This window comes from Fusarium keratoplasticum, chromosome 1 (genome assembly GCF_025433545.1).
Source record: "Fusarium keratoplasticum isolate Fu6.1 chromosome 1, whole genome shotgun sequence".
NCBI classification, from domain to species: Eukaryota; Fungi; Ascomycota; class Sordariomycetes; order Hypocreales; family Nectriaceae; genus Fusarium; species Fusarium keratoplasticum.
This window is the reverse complement of record NC_070529.1, coordinates 1,851,412-1,867,834: the sequence shown is the minus strand read 5'-3', so window position 1 is coordinate 1,867,834 and position 16,423 is coordinate 1,851,412. Positions and strand designations below refer to the sequence as shown.

The 16,423-nt window shown below is 55.1% G+C and overlaps 5 protein-coding genes across 5 annotated transcripts; 3 read left to right on the top strand and 2 right to left on the bottom strand.

Annotated features, from left to right (window-relative positions):
* Positions 1-596: 596 nt before the first annotated feature.
* Positions 597-2,549, top strand: NCS57_00055700 (Glucose-6-phosphate 1-dehydrogenase; the record flags this gene model as incomplete). The annotated part of the gene is made up of 7 exons (XM_053050642.1): positions 597-604; positions 747-819; positions 891-911; positions 969-1,313; positions 1,369-2,308; positions 2,360-2,468; positions 2,546-2,549. 7 exons carry the CDS (start codon positions 597-599, stop codon positions 2,547-2,549), a joined length of 1,500 nt encoding a protein of 499 aa, XP_052919157.1.
* A 1,109-nt stretch (positions 2,550-3,658) lies between these two features.
* NCS57_00055600 (Mediator of RNA polymerase II transcription subunit 14) lies at positions 3,659-7,058 on the top strand (the record flags this gene model as incomplete). The annotated part of the gene is made up of 3 exons (XM_053050641.1): positions 3,659-4,381; positions 4,436-5,622; positions 5,675-7,058. The coding sequence occupies 3 exons, from the start codon at positions 3,659-3,661 to the stop codon at positions 7,056-7,058; spliced, it is 3,294 nt and encodes a 1,097-aa protein (XP_052919156.1).
* Positions 7,059-7,643: 585 nt separating this feature from the next.
* Positions 7,644-9,506, bottom strand: NCS57_00055500 (Protoporphyrinogen oxidase; the record flags this gene model as incomplete). The annotated part of the gene is made up of 3 exons (XM_053050640.1): positions 7,644-8,357; positions 8,418-9,020; positions 9,075-9,506. The coding sequence occupies 3 exons, from the start codon at positions 9,504-9,506 to the stop codon at positions 7,644-7,646; spliced, it is 1,749 nt and encodes a 582-aa protein (XP_052919155.1).
* Positions 9,507-10,180: 674 nt separating this feature from the next.
* On the bottom strand, positions 10,181-11,704 carry NCS57_00055400 (uncharacterized protein; the record flags this gene model as incomplete). Its single annotated transcript, XM_053050639.1, has 2 exons — positions 10,181-11,279; positions 11,334-11,704. The coding sequence occupies 2 exons, from the start codon at positions 11,702-11,704 to the stop codon at positions 10,181-10,183; spliced, it is 1,470 nt and encodes a 489-aa protein (XP_052919154.1).
* Positions 11,705-13,982: 2,278 nt separating this feature from the next.
* On the top strand, positions 13,983-15,849 carry NCS57_00055300 (Beta-hexosaminidase; the record flags this gene model as incomplete). The annotated part of the gene is made up of 2 exons (XM_053050638.1): positions 13,983-15,368; positions 15,421-15,849. 2 exons carry the CDS (start codon positions 13,983-13,985, stop codon positions 15,847-15,849), a joined length of 1,815 nt encoding a protein of 604 aa, XP_052919153.1.
* Positions 15,850-16,423: the final 574 nt, after the last annotated feature.

Sequence of the window (16,423 nt, the reverse complement as noted above, 5' to 3'; positions counted from 1 at the left end):
TTTTGAAATATCCGTCCGGTCAAAACAGGCAGAAAAGAAATACGCAGACAAAAAATATGGATGCGAGGATCCGGGAATCAAGTCACCGAGCGAGCGCTGGGCCTGTATCTTTAAACTTGGCGCTTGGACGGGCGTGGGATTTGGATTTTTCGGAGCGGGAGGGGGAGGTATGGACATGGGGCGGGAATCACGGCCTTACCGCATGGAGCCAGGTCAAGCACCTCGAAGGGGAGCTTCAGCCAGTGTGACAGTCCGTCCAGTGGGTGCCGGTACCTAAGGTACCTGCCCAGCAGCGACCAGGACAGGACAGCCCCAGCGGCCTTACCCACCCACCTTAGGGACTGCATCATAGCCCCGTCGCTCACGCATCCATTAGCTCCCCGACTCTGCATGCTCGTCATAAAACCTTCCAGGCCTGCTGCCCGCAAACCTCAGCGTCACCTCTTCCTCAGATCCTCCTCTGCTGTCCTCCGAGTTTCCCTCCATCTGCGACTACTCGGCTTGGTCCTCCGTGGTCCATTTCACCCGACTTTTTCTCCTCTTGCTTCTCGTGTTGCTTCCCCTCCCTCAATCCCTCAACATTCCCAACCGCAATCATGGATCCGTAGGTGCTATCTAAACCCCCACCATGATTCTAGCTTGCTCCCTCGCCAGCAGCAGCTCGCCCTTGGGTGCGAGTTTGCGCCCTCGGTCCTTCGGCCGTGTCGGAACAGTATCGCTGACTGCATTTTTTTTTTCTCTCTCAGGTGCATGGAGCTCAAGCAAAACACCACCATCGTCGTCCTCGGCGCTTCTGGTGATCTTGCGAAAAAGAAGACGGTGGGGAGCTCTCCCATCCTCGCCCCTCATTTGTGCCTTGCGCTAACATGCTTGTCTTTGCTTCATGATAGTACCCTGCGCTCTTCGGTCTGGTAAGCTGCACTTTTGGACTCTCGGTAAGATGATTCCTTGGCTAACATTGTCTCCAGTACCGAAACCAGTTCCTCCCTCAAGATGTCAAGATCGTCGGATATGCCCGCACCAAGATGGACCACGAGGAGTACATTCGACGTATCAAGTCATACATGAAGACCCCCACAAAGGAGTCCGAGCAACAACTCGAGGAGTTCTGCGAACTCTGCACCTATGTGTCGGGTCAGTACGATAAGGATGAGTCGTTCCAGGTTCTCGAGCAGCATCTCCAGGATATTGAGAAGGGTCGCACCGAGACCCATCGACTCTTCTACATGGCCCTGCCCCCCAGTGTCTTCACCATTGTTTCGCAGCACCTGAAGAAGGTGTGCTATCCCACGAAGGGCATTGCGCGCGTTATTGTATGTGATTCTCCCTCTACGCCGCCTGTGAGCAACTTGTTGATATCTTGGATAGGTCGAGAAGCCCTTTGGCAAGGATCTTGCCAGCTCCCGCGAGCTTCAAAAGTCCCTGGAGCCTGACTGGAACGAGCAAGAACTGTTCCGAATTGACCACTACCTGGGCAAGGAAATGGTCAAGAACATCCTGATCCTCCGATTTGGTAACTCATTCCTGGGCGCTACCTGGAACCGCCACCACATCGACAACGTTCAGATTTCCTTCAAGGAGCCCTTCGGCACCGAGGGCCGTGGCGGCTACTTTGACGAGTTCGGCATCATTCGAGATGTCATGCAGAACCATCTTCTCCAGGTCCTTACTCTCCTGGCCATGGAGCGACCCATCTCCTTCAACGCTGAGGATATCCGTGACGAAAAGGTCCGCGTCCTCCGCGCCATTCCCGCCATTGAGCCCAAGAACGTCATCATTGGCCAGTATGGCAAGTCCCTCGACGGCAGCAAGCCCGCCTACCGCGAGGATGACACTGTCCCCAAGGACTCTCGATGCCCTACCTTCTGCGCCATGGTTGCGTACATCAAGAACGAGCGATGGGACGGTGTCCCCTTCATCATCAAGGCCGGCAAGGCGCTCAACGAGCAAAAGACAGAGATTCGAATTCAGTTCAAGGACGTCACTTCGGGTATCTTTAAGGACATTCCCCGAAATGAGCTTGTCATGCGCATCCAGCCCAACGAGAGTGTCTACATCAAGATGAACTCTAAGCTTCCTGGTCTGAGCATGCAGACCGTTGTTACCGAGCTCGATCTGACCTACCGCCGACGATTCTCGGACCTCAAGATCCCCGAGGCCTACGAGTCTCTTGTGCTCGACTGCCTGAAGGGCGACCAGTCCAACTTTGTCCGTGACGACGAGCTCGATGCCAGTTGGCGAATCTTCACTCCTCTCCTCCACTACCTGGATGAGAACAAGGAGATTATCCCCATGGAGTATCCCTATGGTAGGTGACATGCATAGCCAGCATTGGAGCGTAACTCACAATTCTCTCTAGGATCTCGCGGCCCTGCTGTCCTCGACGACTTCACGGCCTCGTATGGCTACAAGTTCAGTGACGCTGCCGGTTACCAGTGGCCCACGACCACTGCCACCCCCAACAAGTTGTAAGTGATGGACCAGCATCCTGTATGCTCGATCCGGGTTGAAGGCAAGAAATCAATTGGACTAATTTGGCTCGTAGTTAATGACGCCTCCCGTGCGACAAGAGTCGCGACCGTCTTCGGACTATGATATCCCGAGCCTTGAAAGGCGAGCAAAAACCAACGGATGATGATCTCTATAAAATTGGCGAGAACGGGAGGGGTTCTGGCGAGATAATGGACACATGCTTGTTGGGTTTATTAGATGCAACTACGTGGGGCTTGGCTCAGGCTTTGCGTTATGAAAGGGTAGATTAAAGAAGATTTCCAATCTCATCCTTGAACGGACAGTACAGTACAGTGCAGTACAAGCAGGCGAGATCTCGACTATCAGGCATCATGCAATTCTTACGTATCTCGGCGGGGGAGGTTTCCAGAAGTTGGAGATAATCTGGACCCTGAACGCCACAACCGTCACCAAAGGAAAACGAGTGACGGAGTGAATGTGCCCGCCGTGGAGTGACTTTGACGGTGATAACGTGCATAACCCCTGTTGGCGCACGTTATGCACGGTTTGTACAGGTGGCCCTTGTGCTCGCCTCAAATTATGCACGGTCCCCATCTCACATGACCTGGCCTGTTACCCCAGCGCCCTCCGTCTTTTGGTCAGTCAGGCAAGGCGTGGTAACCGGGGAAAATCGAGAGGCTGCCCTGCGCATCAATCACAGTCCTTCACCATATCCTTCTTTCATCACCCTTCTCGATCGCGTCGTCTCCTACTCGAACGCCCTCTCGCTTGAACCCCTCAAGACCGTCGCGAATATTGAAATATCGACCTATTCTTGACGACTCCTGAATCGCGTTACGCTCGCTTCCTAAATCGACGACTTTTTCGCCGCGCCTCGCCTCTTGACCCTCTCGCGAGACTGCCTAACCCGACGAGCAACCAGCGAAGAGGACAGCGACACATCACCTCAACACCTAGAGTCTCTAATTGATACGAATCTCCCTCGCGCGCAGAGTCCGCTGCTCGGTGCAGACGATTGCGACTGTCATGCAGCACCGGGATCGCCGATAAAGAGATCCCGCCTGCCTCTCATGCCACATTGGAGCGGATAAACGACACGACGAGAAAGATTTGCTACACCATCTAGAGACGCCGACCTCTTTTCAGTCTGGCTCGGGGAGCACCTGGACCAGGGACGAGATAGTGGATGCCGGGCGTCATCAGCATGGAGAATGGCGGCCCGAATGGCGCGCGCTCTAACCACGACATAGATTCAACGCTCAATGGCGTGAACGGCGCGGGCGCTGACGGACATCAGAATGCCTTGGACAAGGGAAAGGCCGTATCTGGCGGCGATGCCAGCGGTGCCATGGTCAATGGGAACGCCACCAGCGGTCCTCTGGTGAACGGCTCTCGACCAAATGCGCCGGCATCAGACCAAGTCCCGAGAATGAACGACCTCCCTGACGAGATCGTCCACATTACCCAGGGATACATCTCCCTGTCGACATTTCTTACACGACTAGCGCAATCCACGCACAACAACCTCGAAGATCAGATCACCAAAATGGCCAAGATGCCCCTTCCTGTAGCCGCCATGAACGGAAACTCTTCAATACCGAACAACGACATGGACGACGTGTCGAACGAGAACATTATCAAAAAGAAGTCGATCTTGGACTTTGCATACAAGGAGCATCAAAGATGGGTCAAGGCCCTCGTCATCACGGAATGGAGCCGCAAGGCAGAGATGGTCAGCAAACTGATTGACTTGAGAGCCCACATCATGAAGCAGCAGGTTCTCACCGACACGGCCTTTGACACTATGGTTAATGTCAAGAGGGACTTGACATTTGCGAGAATGCCAAGCCCTGATTTGAAAACAGCCCTCCAGGTTCTGTCAACAGGGAAGGCTGCCTGGATGCCTGATGTAAGTGCCATCCTTGGTACCTAGGGAAAGACTACAAACTGACCTGATGACCAGCTTCAATACATTGAACCACCGCCTTTGACCTTGCAGGAGCAGTCCCAGTGGATGAGTGATGTCAACACCCTGCTATCACTCAGGCTGAACCTGGAAGACTTTGACAAGATCCCGTACCACTTCAGGAACTACGATATCAAGTCAGGACGAGTCACCTTTAAAGTTCCTGGCGAATTTGAGGTCGATCTCACAATCGCGGATGAGGATTTCGAGAAGCAGTTTTGGTTCATCGACCTGAGGTTCACATTCAAGCCATCGGCAGCATCGATTCCCGAATCCCTCAAGGACTACTTGGAGAGGCACGTGAACGGGGTTCTCAGCACAGAGGGGTTGCTGGGCTGCTACCAGTTCTTGCATGAGTTGGTGCTCACTCACAAGCTCAACGAACTAAGACGACAAGCCAACCAACTGAGCAAAGGCTCCTGGACCGGCACTCTCAAGGTTGAGCCACTCAACCGAGCCTTGGCAATTCAGTACTGGACGTCTCGGGCACCGCCAACTAGCCCCAAGAGCTGGGTGCTGGTTGCTGTCAACAGTGGCCGAAAGGCAAATGGCGAGGCAAATCCCAAGTCATCGAGTTTCCTACAAGCAAAGTGGTACCGGGACAACAAGGAAGTCAAGGATGTGGAAGTACCTTTCGACGCCAACAATCTATCGGCGGAGGCACTTTTGAAGACAGTTATCGGCCTTCACATTGATTTCCTCCTCAGCAGCATCCACGACAAGCTCATGGCAACGCCTCGTTTCCGCAATCGCGAAGCTGCCATGGTTCTGCGCAGCTCTCAGGAAGACCCGGCTGCATCCTCTCTGTCCATGCAAGTTGGATACAAGGATAGCATCTCGCTACTGATTGAACCGACGACTGGTGTCTTTGCTGTCAAGCCACATTCAAAGTTCATTTATCAGCACGAGCTTCAACTCAACAATGGAAAGAGTCCTGCAGACGATGGCGTGGCATGCCTGGAAAACGTGAGGTGCGCGATCATGGAAGAAGAGCTCAACCGCCGAGGAAGCACAATGGGATGGAGCGTTAAGAAGTGCCCACTCAACAACGAGGAGCTGAGGTCTGCTACCAAGAACCGCGAATGGACAAAGACCATCTGGCTCCAGAGAGCTGGATGGAGGCCTACATGGTTCATCATGGTCGTACTGAGTCTAAGCGGTGATGAATGGTGGCTGCTTGAAGTGTGAGTTGAACTTGAGCTGCGTCAAATAGGACATTGCTAACACGGACAACAGGGACCGCAACACTCCTGGGCCAGTGGTGAAGCTAACAGCAAAGCTTCCGTTCAACAAGGGCTATCCTAGCCTCCACAACACTTTCTGGAACAACATGACGGTATTTGCCACGGGTATGATCGCCCAGGCAATAGACATGCGCGAGCTCCACAAGCAACAGATCAAGTTTAAGCCCAACGAGACCAAGAGCTGGTCTCTCCCGCGACAAGTTCGACTTCCCTCGATCGAGATTGCCCTCTCGGGCATTTTCCCCTCGATGGTGTTTGACAGCTCCGAGAAGGAGAGCAGCAAAGCCTCGAGCAATAGGGGCTTGGAGCAACTAGGACTCGCCTCGATTACACAGCCTGCGACTGGACTGAAGCTCTCAACGATAGAACCGTGGGCGAATGACATTGTGTCGATCAGTTTCAAGGGGGCGCAGCTCCCTGAGGTGGAACCCGCAACTGCAGAGGGTGCCAACCCCCAGGATGCCAAGTCAGATGCTCCCTTGGTGTGTATATCGGACGCCATCATCAAGGTCCGCAGACCAGCCAAGTTCACCTCGATCAAGGGTGCTCTGGTTGGTCAAGATGTCTCGTACAACCTTCTCAAGGGCGAGTTTCGGTTGCGGATGCGCCACAGCCTTGGGCAGTCGATACTGGAGACTTTGAAGTCGCGAGTCAAGGCAGTCGATCGCTTTGTCAGCTTCGTTGAGTCTATGGATAAGGCTAAGGGGTCTATCCAGAGCGAAACAGTGAGCCTTCAAGAGGTCGTGTTCTCTTACAGGGATCAAACCAATGACTCGCTCAATGACACTACGGCGACAGGGCGCAGATGGAGGGTGGCGCTTAATCTGTCCAAGGATGTTATCGACATCAAGATGGAGAAAGGCAACCCTCATCTTCGAGTGGTCGACCTGATGCAGAACCTCGTCAACAGCGATGGTGGAATCGAGGCTCTCATGGCTTGGCTGCCTACGTCGCTACCAGCCTTGGAGGCGATTCAGAAGACGGAAGAACTCTGGGCGGATATTAAGGCTCGGAACCAGGGACGATTCCAGTTCTCGATGAATTCGCTCGAGTGGATGACACTCGATTACTTCATCTCTGGGCCAGGACAAATGCAGCGCCGAGTTGCATTCGAGGGCCGGATCAAGAGTCGTCGAGGCGAGCCTTGGTGGCACATATGGCGTGTGCCCGTAGCCAACGACACATCGGTGCCCAACGATAATCTCACCACGGCCCTCAAGCACGTGTGGGAGGGCAAAGGCGATGACTGGACCGGTCTGGTGACGAGCGCGGTAGGCGGACCGAGCAGGGGCGTCGTGGGCATCTTGAAGGCCATCGACGACGCCATCCGGCCGATGACGAGCCAGGGCAACTCGGAGGTGGTTGTCCTGGAGTAGAAGAACAAGAATAAGAAGAGAACGGTGTCTATAGCGCTGGGTGATGGGTTTTTACACTCTGGACGTTTGGGGGGAGGGTTTAGAACAGCGGCGAAAAAGGATCAAACAAAGCGGGTGGTTGTGTTTTTGTGATAGCTTAATGATACCTCCAAATGAAACCAATGGAATGTTACTTGCATGGGCTGCGTTACGTGTTGGGTAGGCTTGGGTATGGTTCTGATGGCTGTGCTGAGGATCGTAGGCAAGGGGGAGGTATCTAGATAATCGATGAAGCGTTTACTGGCAAGGCTAGCACCTGAGTCTTAATAGTTTAGACATGTTCTACCTGTGCTGTCTCCTGGCTTGCTGTGGTGACCCCTGACTAAAGCATCAGGACCATTCATCTTGATGGTCCCGACAATCCGATTTTCTGAAGCCTTCGCAAATACGTCCACACAAGCAACACGGTTGTATAGTCCAGTTTTGTCCTTCTATTCATCTATATTAATATACAGCTCTGCCTACCTAAGCCAACTCTTCTCATCATAGCAACCCCCTTTTTATAATACTAGTTGTTTTCTTCATCTCACACAATACACGGCCCCCTCACTTGAAGCGCCGCACGGGAATCTTCTCGATAGGGACAACGGCAAAATCCTGTAGCTGGTTCAAGTACTCGAGGCCGGTGTTCTCGAGCCCAGACTTGGTCGAAAGCGCAGCGTCGTAGCCAGCGCGGAGGCTGGCAATGGTGCCGATGCGGCCGTATGAGCCTCCCGCGACGGCGAGGCGGCCTTCAAAGTGGGTGCAGAGCTCCCTGTGCGCGTCGCGGAGGAGGTCCTGGTGGCCGACGTTGTGCTGCGGGATGCAGTTCTTGGCGAGGCCTGCCACAGCGTGGCATGGTGCGTCGCGAGGGATGCCGAGATGGCGCTCGAGGAGGCTGCGGGCTTGGATGATGGCCTCATCCTCTGAAGGGATCTTGGCGCCGGGTTCGTCGTAGTAGTGGCCGCCCATGAGGACGAAAAGCTTGGTGCCGGCAGGTTCGTCGGCGGAGCGGACCTGGACGTCCGAGTCGAAGAAGACGCCGAGGGCGTGCTCCGGGTTCGTCTCGGGGGCCACCGTGTCGGGGATGAGGTAGCCTAGGCCTGGGGGCTTGAGGTTCTCCTGGGGGAACCAGAGGTTGACTCTCATGATGGAGACTGAATGAGCTTTTGAGAAAGCCCGGAGCTTGTAAGGGGCGAGGTTGGCCGTGTCCTGGCTCGAGAGGGTTGAGATGACCTTGTCGAACCTCTGAGGCTGCTCAGTTGCCTTGGAGCTGGCGATCTAAGTGGTGTTTCATGTCAGCACGCTCTCTTGGTTTGTTTGAGATACAAGCCTTGTTACCTCGATCTTCCTGGTCTTCTGATCATAAGTCAGACCCCACACATCCTTGCCCGTCTTAATGGTGACATTTGGCTGGCTCCGCAGGGCGTCAGCCATGGCTAGAGGCAGCGTCTCCATTCCCGACTCGCCAAAGTCAATCAGAGCATTCTTCGGGCTCAGCGCCAACTTCTGGATCTCCTTGTCCTTGCCCAACGCCTCGAGAATCTCCTTTTCGGGCATGGGCATGGGACGCGCGTGCAGGCCCGGGTTCGGCAGGTACCAGCCCCAGTAGATGCGGTCGAGGACGGAGCGGGCGCTCAGCTTGTTGATGTCACCGCCGTAGATGCCGTGCATCATGGCCGAGGCCAGGGTGCCGACCGCCTTGCGGCTGTTTGTGATCTTGTAGAGCCACTCGGCGACCGAGTAGTCCTGGGCGGGGAGGTGCCGCCGGCGAAGCGTGTTGAAAGCGAGGGCGAGGCCTGCGCCGAAGCTCTGGAGGAAGAGGGGCTCGCGGAGGAAGTCGGCGAACGGCGCGAAGGGTGGCATGGTGACTAGGTGGTCGGGATAGTAGACATATCGCGGCTTGGAACCCGGTGAGCTGATCTTGAGGCCGAGATCGAGAGCCTGGCAGGGAGGTTAGCAGAGCAATGGCGTGTTAGAGAGCTTCAGGGTGCGCACAAGATCGTAGAGGACGAGGTCATCGTATCGAAAGGTGTTTCCAGCCAGCGAAGTCAGAGATCGCGAGCCGCGCTCGAACAAGACGACGCCCTGCTTGCCCCCAACATCAACGGGCACTCTATCCGTCTTGATCCATCCTCCAAGGCGGTCGCTGGACTCGTACAGTGTGATGTTGGCGGTCGAGGGGAGTTTCTTTGCGAGGTAGTAAGCAGCGGAGAGGCCGGTCAAACCGCCTCCGAGGACAGCAATGTCGGCGTCCTTGGGCTCGGTGGTGTAGGCCCGTCGGCCGCTGATGCTCCGGAGATGGCCACGGCGTCGAGGTCGAGCGGCGATGGCGTAGAGGCTGCGATGGCAACAGCCATTGAGGCGGTGGGAGGCGGCGCCGGAGCTCAGGAGAGCAGCCGGGAGTGATCCTGCACGGCAGAGACTCATGACGAGGGCTCAATTGGTCATGGCCAAGGTGTTGGTCCCGTCACGAGATGGTGGAGTGTTGCGAGCTTACAGTGGGATGGGGTTTTTGGCGGGGAGGCAGGCAGTTGAAGCTAGGTCCCGGTGGCATGAGCCGGTATTCATCCGTGCGTCATTGACATCACAATAGAAACATTATAGATTCATCTAGATTAATAGATCGGATGATGGACATGGTTCATTTCATCTCAAGTGGCTCATGCACGTTAATCATGAGAATAGAGAAGAGAAAATTCCGAGGCATGGCCATGGGCCCTTGTTTGCATTCTTCCCCCCCTCGCGCATCTGCTTTGAAGCATCTCCATGATGCGCGACCTTTGGCCGTCATTCTCTGGCCTCTATGTACCTATATAAGGAATAAACAAGATATGGCCCTGCCTCATGCTCATGGCAAATTCGCAAAAGAAACCAAACTCCAAACTCCCTTCCATGCTCTTGCCACCCCGGCCAACGACATTAGAAAGCAGACCGTAGTAGTACATATCCTTCATTCACCATATCGTCTCGTCCTCCTCTGTTCATCAGCCGTTGTTCTGCTGGTCCCAGTCCTGGGACTGAACCTTTAACCCTGGGTATCTTGTGATCTGATCGGCTTGTCGATCATCTCATCCCTCCAAACCACCCTTTTTTGTTTTCATCTAACCAATGATCTCGGTATCCTCCTTAGGGTCCTCCTCAGCCTTGATTAGCTCCTCGCCAGCTTGCTCGTCCACAAACTTCCTCTCGCTGACGTGCTCCTCCTTGCCGTCTGCAGTCCAGACCTTATCCTTGAATCCTCCCTGCTGACCCTCCTCATGCGCAAAGGCGCAGTGAGGGTTCAGGCAAGGGTTGAACTTGCATTTTGTCTTGACGTGCGTGAACTTGCAGTTGGCCGTTGTGCAGTCAGCTCCGTTGCGGCACAGAGGCATCGATGGGTGCTTGAACGGGCATCGCGGGTTCTGGCAGTTGGGGAAGAACTTGCAGTCCTGCTCGCTCTGGTGCGCAAGACGAGCCGCTGGTGAGGGGTGTCGAGCAACGCATTTTCGGTTCTTGCACGCGGCTCCAAAGGTGCAAATGTCGTTGACGTCGACCGAGACACCGTGGGGCGCTGCCGGTGACTGGTGGGCAAACTTGCAGTCCTTGTTGGTGCAGTTCAGGTTGTACTTGCACACCGTGTCGTCGGGGTTCGGGGGCTCGCGCTTCTCTCCAGACATGTCCACATCCTCGCCCTCACCCTCGCCCTCAGGCTTGTTGCTGCCTTGCCTGTCGTGGTGGTGGTTCTGACCCCTACGGAAGTTGCCCCTGGTCGAGTTCTGTCCTCGCTCGAAGCCACCCTTTCCTCCTCGGCGATGCTGTCCGAATGTGCCTGGGTTTCCGCCGTTGGCCATGATTTGTTGCGAGAGCTGGAACATCATCTGGTTCTGCTGCTCGAGCATGGCCACGAGCTCCATCTGGTTGGGCGCGTTGCCCTGCATCATCCACTGACCCTGGGGTCCGCCAGCGGCCATGGCGTTCAAGCCTGCTTGGAGGTTGGCGGCGCGGTTGTTGTTGTTACGGCCCATACCACCTCGGCCTGTCCTGGGACCGGTCGGGGGGTTGCGGCCGTGGGTGTTGATGCGTTCACCGCCCGTCTGGCCTCTAACACGATGAAGAGCAGCGTCGCCAGTACGGTCCATAGCCTTGTTAATCTGGCCAAACATGCGCTTATCCCGTCCACCTCGTTGATTTCCGTTTCGCATTGAACGGGGACCGGTTGGTCTAAGAAGAGTCAGTATATCTGGGGTCAGGCGCAAGGAAATAAGGGGAACATACGCATTCAACTCTGATACATCTCCGGCATTCATGTCGGTATCCATGTCGCCGGCACCTGCGCCTTCTTGGGAAGCGTCAGGCATTGAGCTACCGCCGTTGGCTGGAGAGCTCAGGGCATCGATCTGTTGGAATAGCCACTGGGAGAAGTCGCGAGTGCTGGGGTCGTCGGGTCCAAGGTTCAGGAGATCGCCAGAAAGCTCAGAGGCAATCTCGTCCTGGGTCTTTCCGTTGACCAGCATCAGGATGATGTACTCGGCCAGGGCGGAATCATCAGCGCCACCGGTTCCCCATCCAACCTCGACGAGCTTGGGCTGGATAGCGGCATTGAGAGCCTCCGCCAGGGGCGTGTTGAGGCTGACTTCGACAGGCATATTGAGTGAATGCGCCGTCACGGGAGGGGAGTAGGGGATTGTGAAAGGCGGGTGCGGGTGCGGGTGGCGGGTAGTTTCGCCGCAGAGTCTAATCGAGACTTGGGCAGTCTTTGAGCGACGCGTTTTTTTCGATGGTCTTTGACAATTCGCGTCGCGTAAAAGGGAAACGGGTCGCAAGGCTACAGAATATGCGTGGGCGCTTGCGCAAAGTTGTGTTTGTCGAGTTGGTGATGCTGCGTCGTCACACCGAGCGGCGATGAAGCAGGCTTTGAGGTTGGTTTGTGTTGGAGTTGGCAAAAGCTCTGCCAGAGTGACGGAGAAGTCGTCGGGAAATGGGTCTGTCTGTCACGTGATGTATCGATCAGTCATTGTTTACCTTGTCGAGTAGGTAGCCGTTTGGTTGGTAATAAACGTTTTACGGTAGAGGGAAAAGCCACAGAATCAAGCCCTTTGATTCGATTATTTCAAAGGTTTCTTTTACAATTGATAATTTCTATCCAACAAAGCCCAGCCAGCTCAAAGATGTGTTTGTCAGTGAACAGGTACACACCTGTGATGTTGCCACCACGGACCAGAAGATTCGGTGAGCAACGAATAGCTGTCGGAGGAGCGATTAGTCAGGCATGTGGCTGACATTTCCTTTTTCAAGCCTCTTTATCCTGTACGTACTTTTATGCAGCCTCAACATAACGCGAGCTAGCGACAGGAGGTTGCCGTGAAGCTATTTATGGCATCCCTTGATCTTTTAATTAAAGACCGCTTTGCTCTCTCACAAGATCAAGTCCCAAGACGGCGTCCCGAGACGGCGTTCCTTTGTCCCACCCTCTTTCCATCTCCCCCGCAACTTGTCTAGATTGATGCTCGAACCAAGGGACCTGGACCTACCTTCCATGTTCCAGTGCGGGGGACGGCCAACAAGCATCCATGGGTGTTTACATGTTACATTTCTCCTCCTCATTACAATCCATCATGCTGCCATCCATCATGTTTGCTTGTCTAGGGCTGCATTCTCCTCATTTGCCTTGCCAGATGATCAATATCCATGAGGCCAGTGGCTCCATCTGGGTGCATGCAGCAAGATTGGGGGGCTGGGACTGGGAGAAGCCACCGAGACAACGACTCTGAGCTGCAGCAAAGATACAATGGAACGTACCAAGTCGGTTCCTTGCTGCGAAGAGACGATGCAATGAAGCCGTCCTGACCAGTCTTTTGCATCATCCGAATGTCAAGTGTAGAAGTAACGTGAGAAATCGCCTGGAAACTGCACAGTCGAAACACGTCGAGAGACATCACATCCAATGAATGGCATCAGCACCAGCATAGCAGACGCAGTCCAACGCCAGCCTCGTCCTCGCTGAGTCCAGCCGCTGCGAGTCGCCGACGGGCGCTGACGCCGCTGACTTTGGCGCCGCGGCTCAGCCCATTTTTGGCGTTGTCTGGGCCTCTTTTCCACTGAACAAAGGGAGGTCAGGTCTCGTCTCAGCTCATCTCCCGTCCGTCGTGCATCCACCTCAAGCACAGCTGTCGCAAATATAGCAATGGGCGCACACATCGGCCTCTAGGATTCGTCTGGTCTCTCTATCTGCCGCAAGCCTCTTTACGTCCAAGCTATTTTCCGGCCTCACGGGTCACTGCGAGGTCCTGGTCCTGTCAATCCCCGCCCCCTTCCTAGGCCGTCTCCAGTGAATCCTACCTCTACGTCCAATCTCAGCTCAGATAACCCGTCATCTGTCATCGAAATCGACAGCAGCAACAGCAACAGCAACAGTCATCATCACTTGATACTCTGCTCTCCATTACTACCAAAAGTTCTTTATTTTTCATCTCGAAAACGGCAATCGCAACCTCTCGGGTGGTCGTGTAACGTTGCGGCTGTGCCACATGGTCGCCCGGGACATCGCAACCTAGTCGTCCATCACATCGCAATCTGCCGCCCTTCGAGCTCCAAATCAGGCTCGGCACGATTGCTTCACGCTTATGCCCTTGCTCTGCCCTGCAAGGTGCCGGGGGGAAACTAGCGCCAATCCTTCTGCCCTGTTGCCCTCCTGCAAACGCCCATAGAAACGAGTAACAAGCCTCTCCCGCGTCTCCAGGCCAGGGGCCCCCTAGCGGAGGATCGACGTCCCTATTTAACTGACGTCCCCGTATTCCTTTGGACGGCACTCGGCACTTAAATCTCACCTACCGGTCTTGGTTCTTATATGTCTGCGACCACCTCTGCGACCATCTCTTGGGTAGCATAGCATCTTGTATTCTGCATCCTTCATTGTCTTTCGCGATGTGGTCCAAGGCCCTCGTCGCCGTGGCGGCCCTCGCCCTCACCCCCGTCAATGCCATATGGCCCATCCCCAGAGAAATCTCCACGGGAGAGAAAGCTCTCTTCATTGACCAGAGCATCGAGATCACCTACAATGGGGACTTTGTACGCTGGACTTCTCCTCTCCCTGGACTTGTTGCGCAGCCGGACACTAAGACCATGTTTGACGAGCAGATGCCCTACACTTACCAGTACTCCCCAGCCGCTGGCTCGGACTTTAGCAGCAAGCAGATCGTCCAGGCCGGTGTCTCACGCGCCCTACAGGCCATCTTCAAGGACAACTTTGTTCCCTGGAAGCTCCGTCCGCGCAACTCTGACTTTGAACCTGCCCTGAATGGCAAGAAGTGGGTCAAGTCGCTCGAGATCACCCAGACTGAGGAAGACGACAAGGCCACCTTCAAGCCACTGGCCGGCGAGGTCGACGAGTCCTACTCGCTCACCCTGTCTGAGAATGGCGAGGCCGTCATCAAGGCCAAGTCTTCCACTGGTTGCCTGCACGGCCTCGAGACCTTTGTCCAGCTCTTCTTCAAGCACAGCTCCGGCACCTCTTGGTACACTCCACACGCCCCCGTCACCATCAAGGATGAGCCCGTCTATCCCCATCGAGGCATCCTTCTCGATACCGCCCGCTGCTTCTTCGAGGTCGAGCACATCAAGCGCACCATTGACGCCATGGCCTGGAACAAGCTGAACCGTTTGCACCTCCATATCACGGATTCGCAATCCTGGCCCCTCGAGATCCCTGCTCTGCCCAAGCTGGCCGAGGAGGGTGCCTACCGCAAGGGTCTTTCCTACTCGCCCAAGGATATTGCTGACATTTACGAGTACGGTATTCACCGTGGAGTCGAGGTGGTCATGGAGATTGACATGCCCGGCCACATTGGCGTCGTCGAGCTAGCCTACAAGGATCTCATCGTTGCGTACAACGAGAAGCCCTACCAGTGGTGGTGCAAGCAGCCTCCTTGCGGCGCGTTCCGCATGAACAGCAGCGATGTGTACGACTTCCTCGACACACTGTTTGGTGATCTCTTCCCCCGCATCTCGCCCTACACGGCCTACTTCCACACTGGTGGAGATGAGCTTAACCACAACGACTCGATGCTCGACCCGGGCGTTCGATCCAACGAGACCGAAGTACTGGCTCCTTTGCTGCAAAAGTTCCTCGACTACGCGCACGGAAAGGTCCGCGACGCTGGCCTCACACCCCTGGTGTGGGAGGAGATGATCACTGAGTGGAACATGACCTTGGGCAAGGACGTCGTTGTTCAATCCTGGCTGGGTGGCACCGCTGTCAAGGACCTGGTTGCGGCTGGTCACAAGGTCATTGACAGCGACTACAACTTCTGGGTAAGTCAACTCGAGATGAAAGAAGGTATGAGTTACTGACAATATCCAACAGTACCTCGACTGCGGCCGAGGCCAGTGGCTCAACTTTGACAACGGCCAGTCCTTCCAGACATTCTACCCCTTTAACGACTGGTGCGGCCCCAGCAAGAACTGGCGCCTCATCTACTCTCACGACCCCCGAGCAGGCCTGTCTGAGGAAGAAGCCAAGCTCGTGCTCGGCGGCGAGGTAGCGGTTTGGTCCGAGACCATTGACAGCGTCAACCTCGACTCCCTGGTGTGGCCACGTGCAGGCGTTGCTGGCGAGGTGCTCTGGTCGGGCCGTACCGACGCCTCTGGCAAGAACCGGACACAGTATGATGCCGCACCACGGCTGGCCGAGATGCGCGAGCGCATGGTGGCCCGTGGTGTAGGTGCTTCGCCGGTGCAGATGCCATTCTGCACACAGGGCGGTCCGGAGGAGTGTGCTTATTTCGAGCCCTAGATGCGGTGACGAGAGATTTTGTACATACCAGTTTTATTCTATTTCAACAGATTCAGCATTTTTACATTTCAACCACGCGAATACGATACCTGGAATTTGACAACTACAAGTATTGGTGTATAACATACCTATATGTAGTGATCCGGAGCGGGGCCGGAGTCTCGATACGGAGCGGGGTCCGCGGCTCCGGATCTGTGGGGTAAGTCCGGGGCGAATGTTGCACCGGTCGTCTCCTATGGGCGGGCTACCGGGATCATACAAGTTCCCGGGCGTCGTAGGGTTACAATGCTAACATGTGACAAGGGACCTACCTCACATCTAGAGGCGCGTTATACATCCTGATTTGGGTCCTCTGGTTCGCTTGGCATCGGGATGTCTCTCTTTCGTAATGGGTGGAATGGGATTGGGAGGAGGTCAAGTTTCCGCATCGGGCATCCTGATCGTGGGCTCGGCATTCAGCCACAGGAACAGGTTCACGTGCTATTGTTTGTTTGCTGTGAGTCCTGACTGTCAAAGAAGACGTTGGACAAGTTGTTGGCTAACCATCACGTTAGTTCTCACTGTGATATAAACA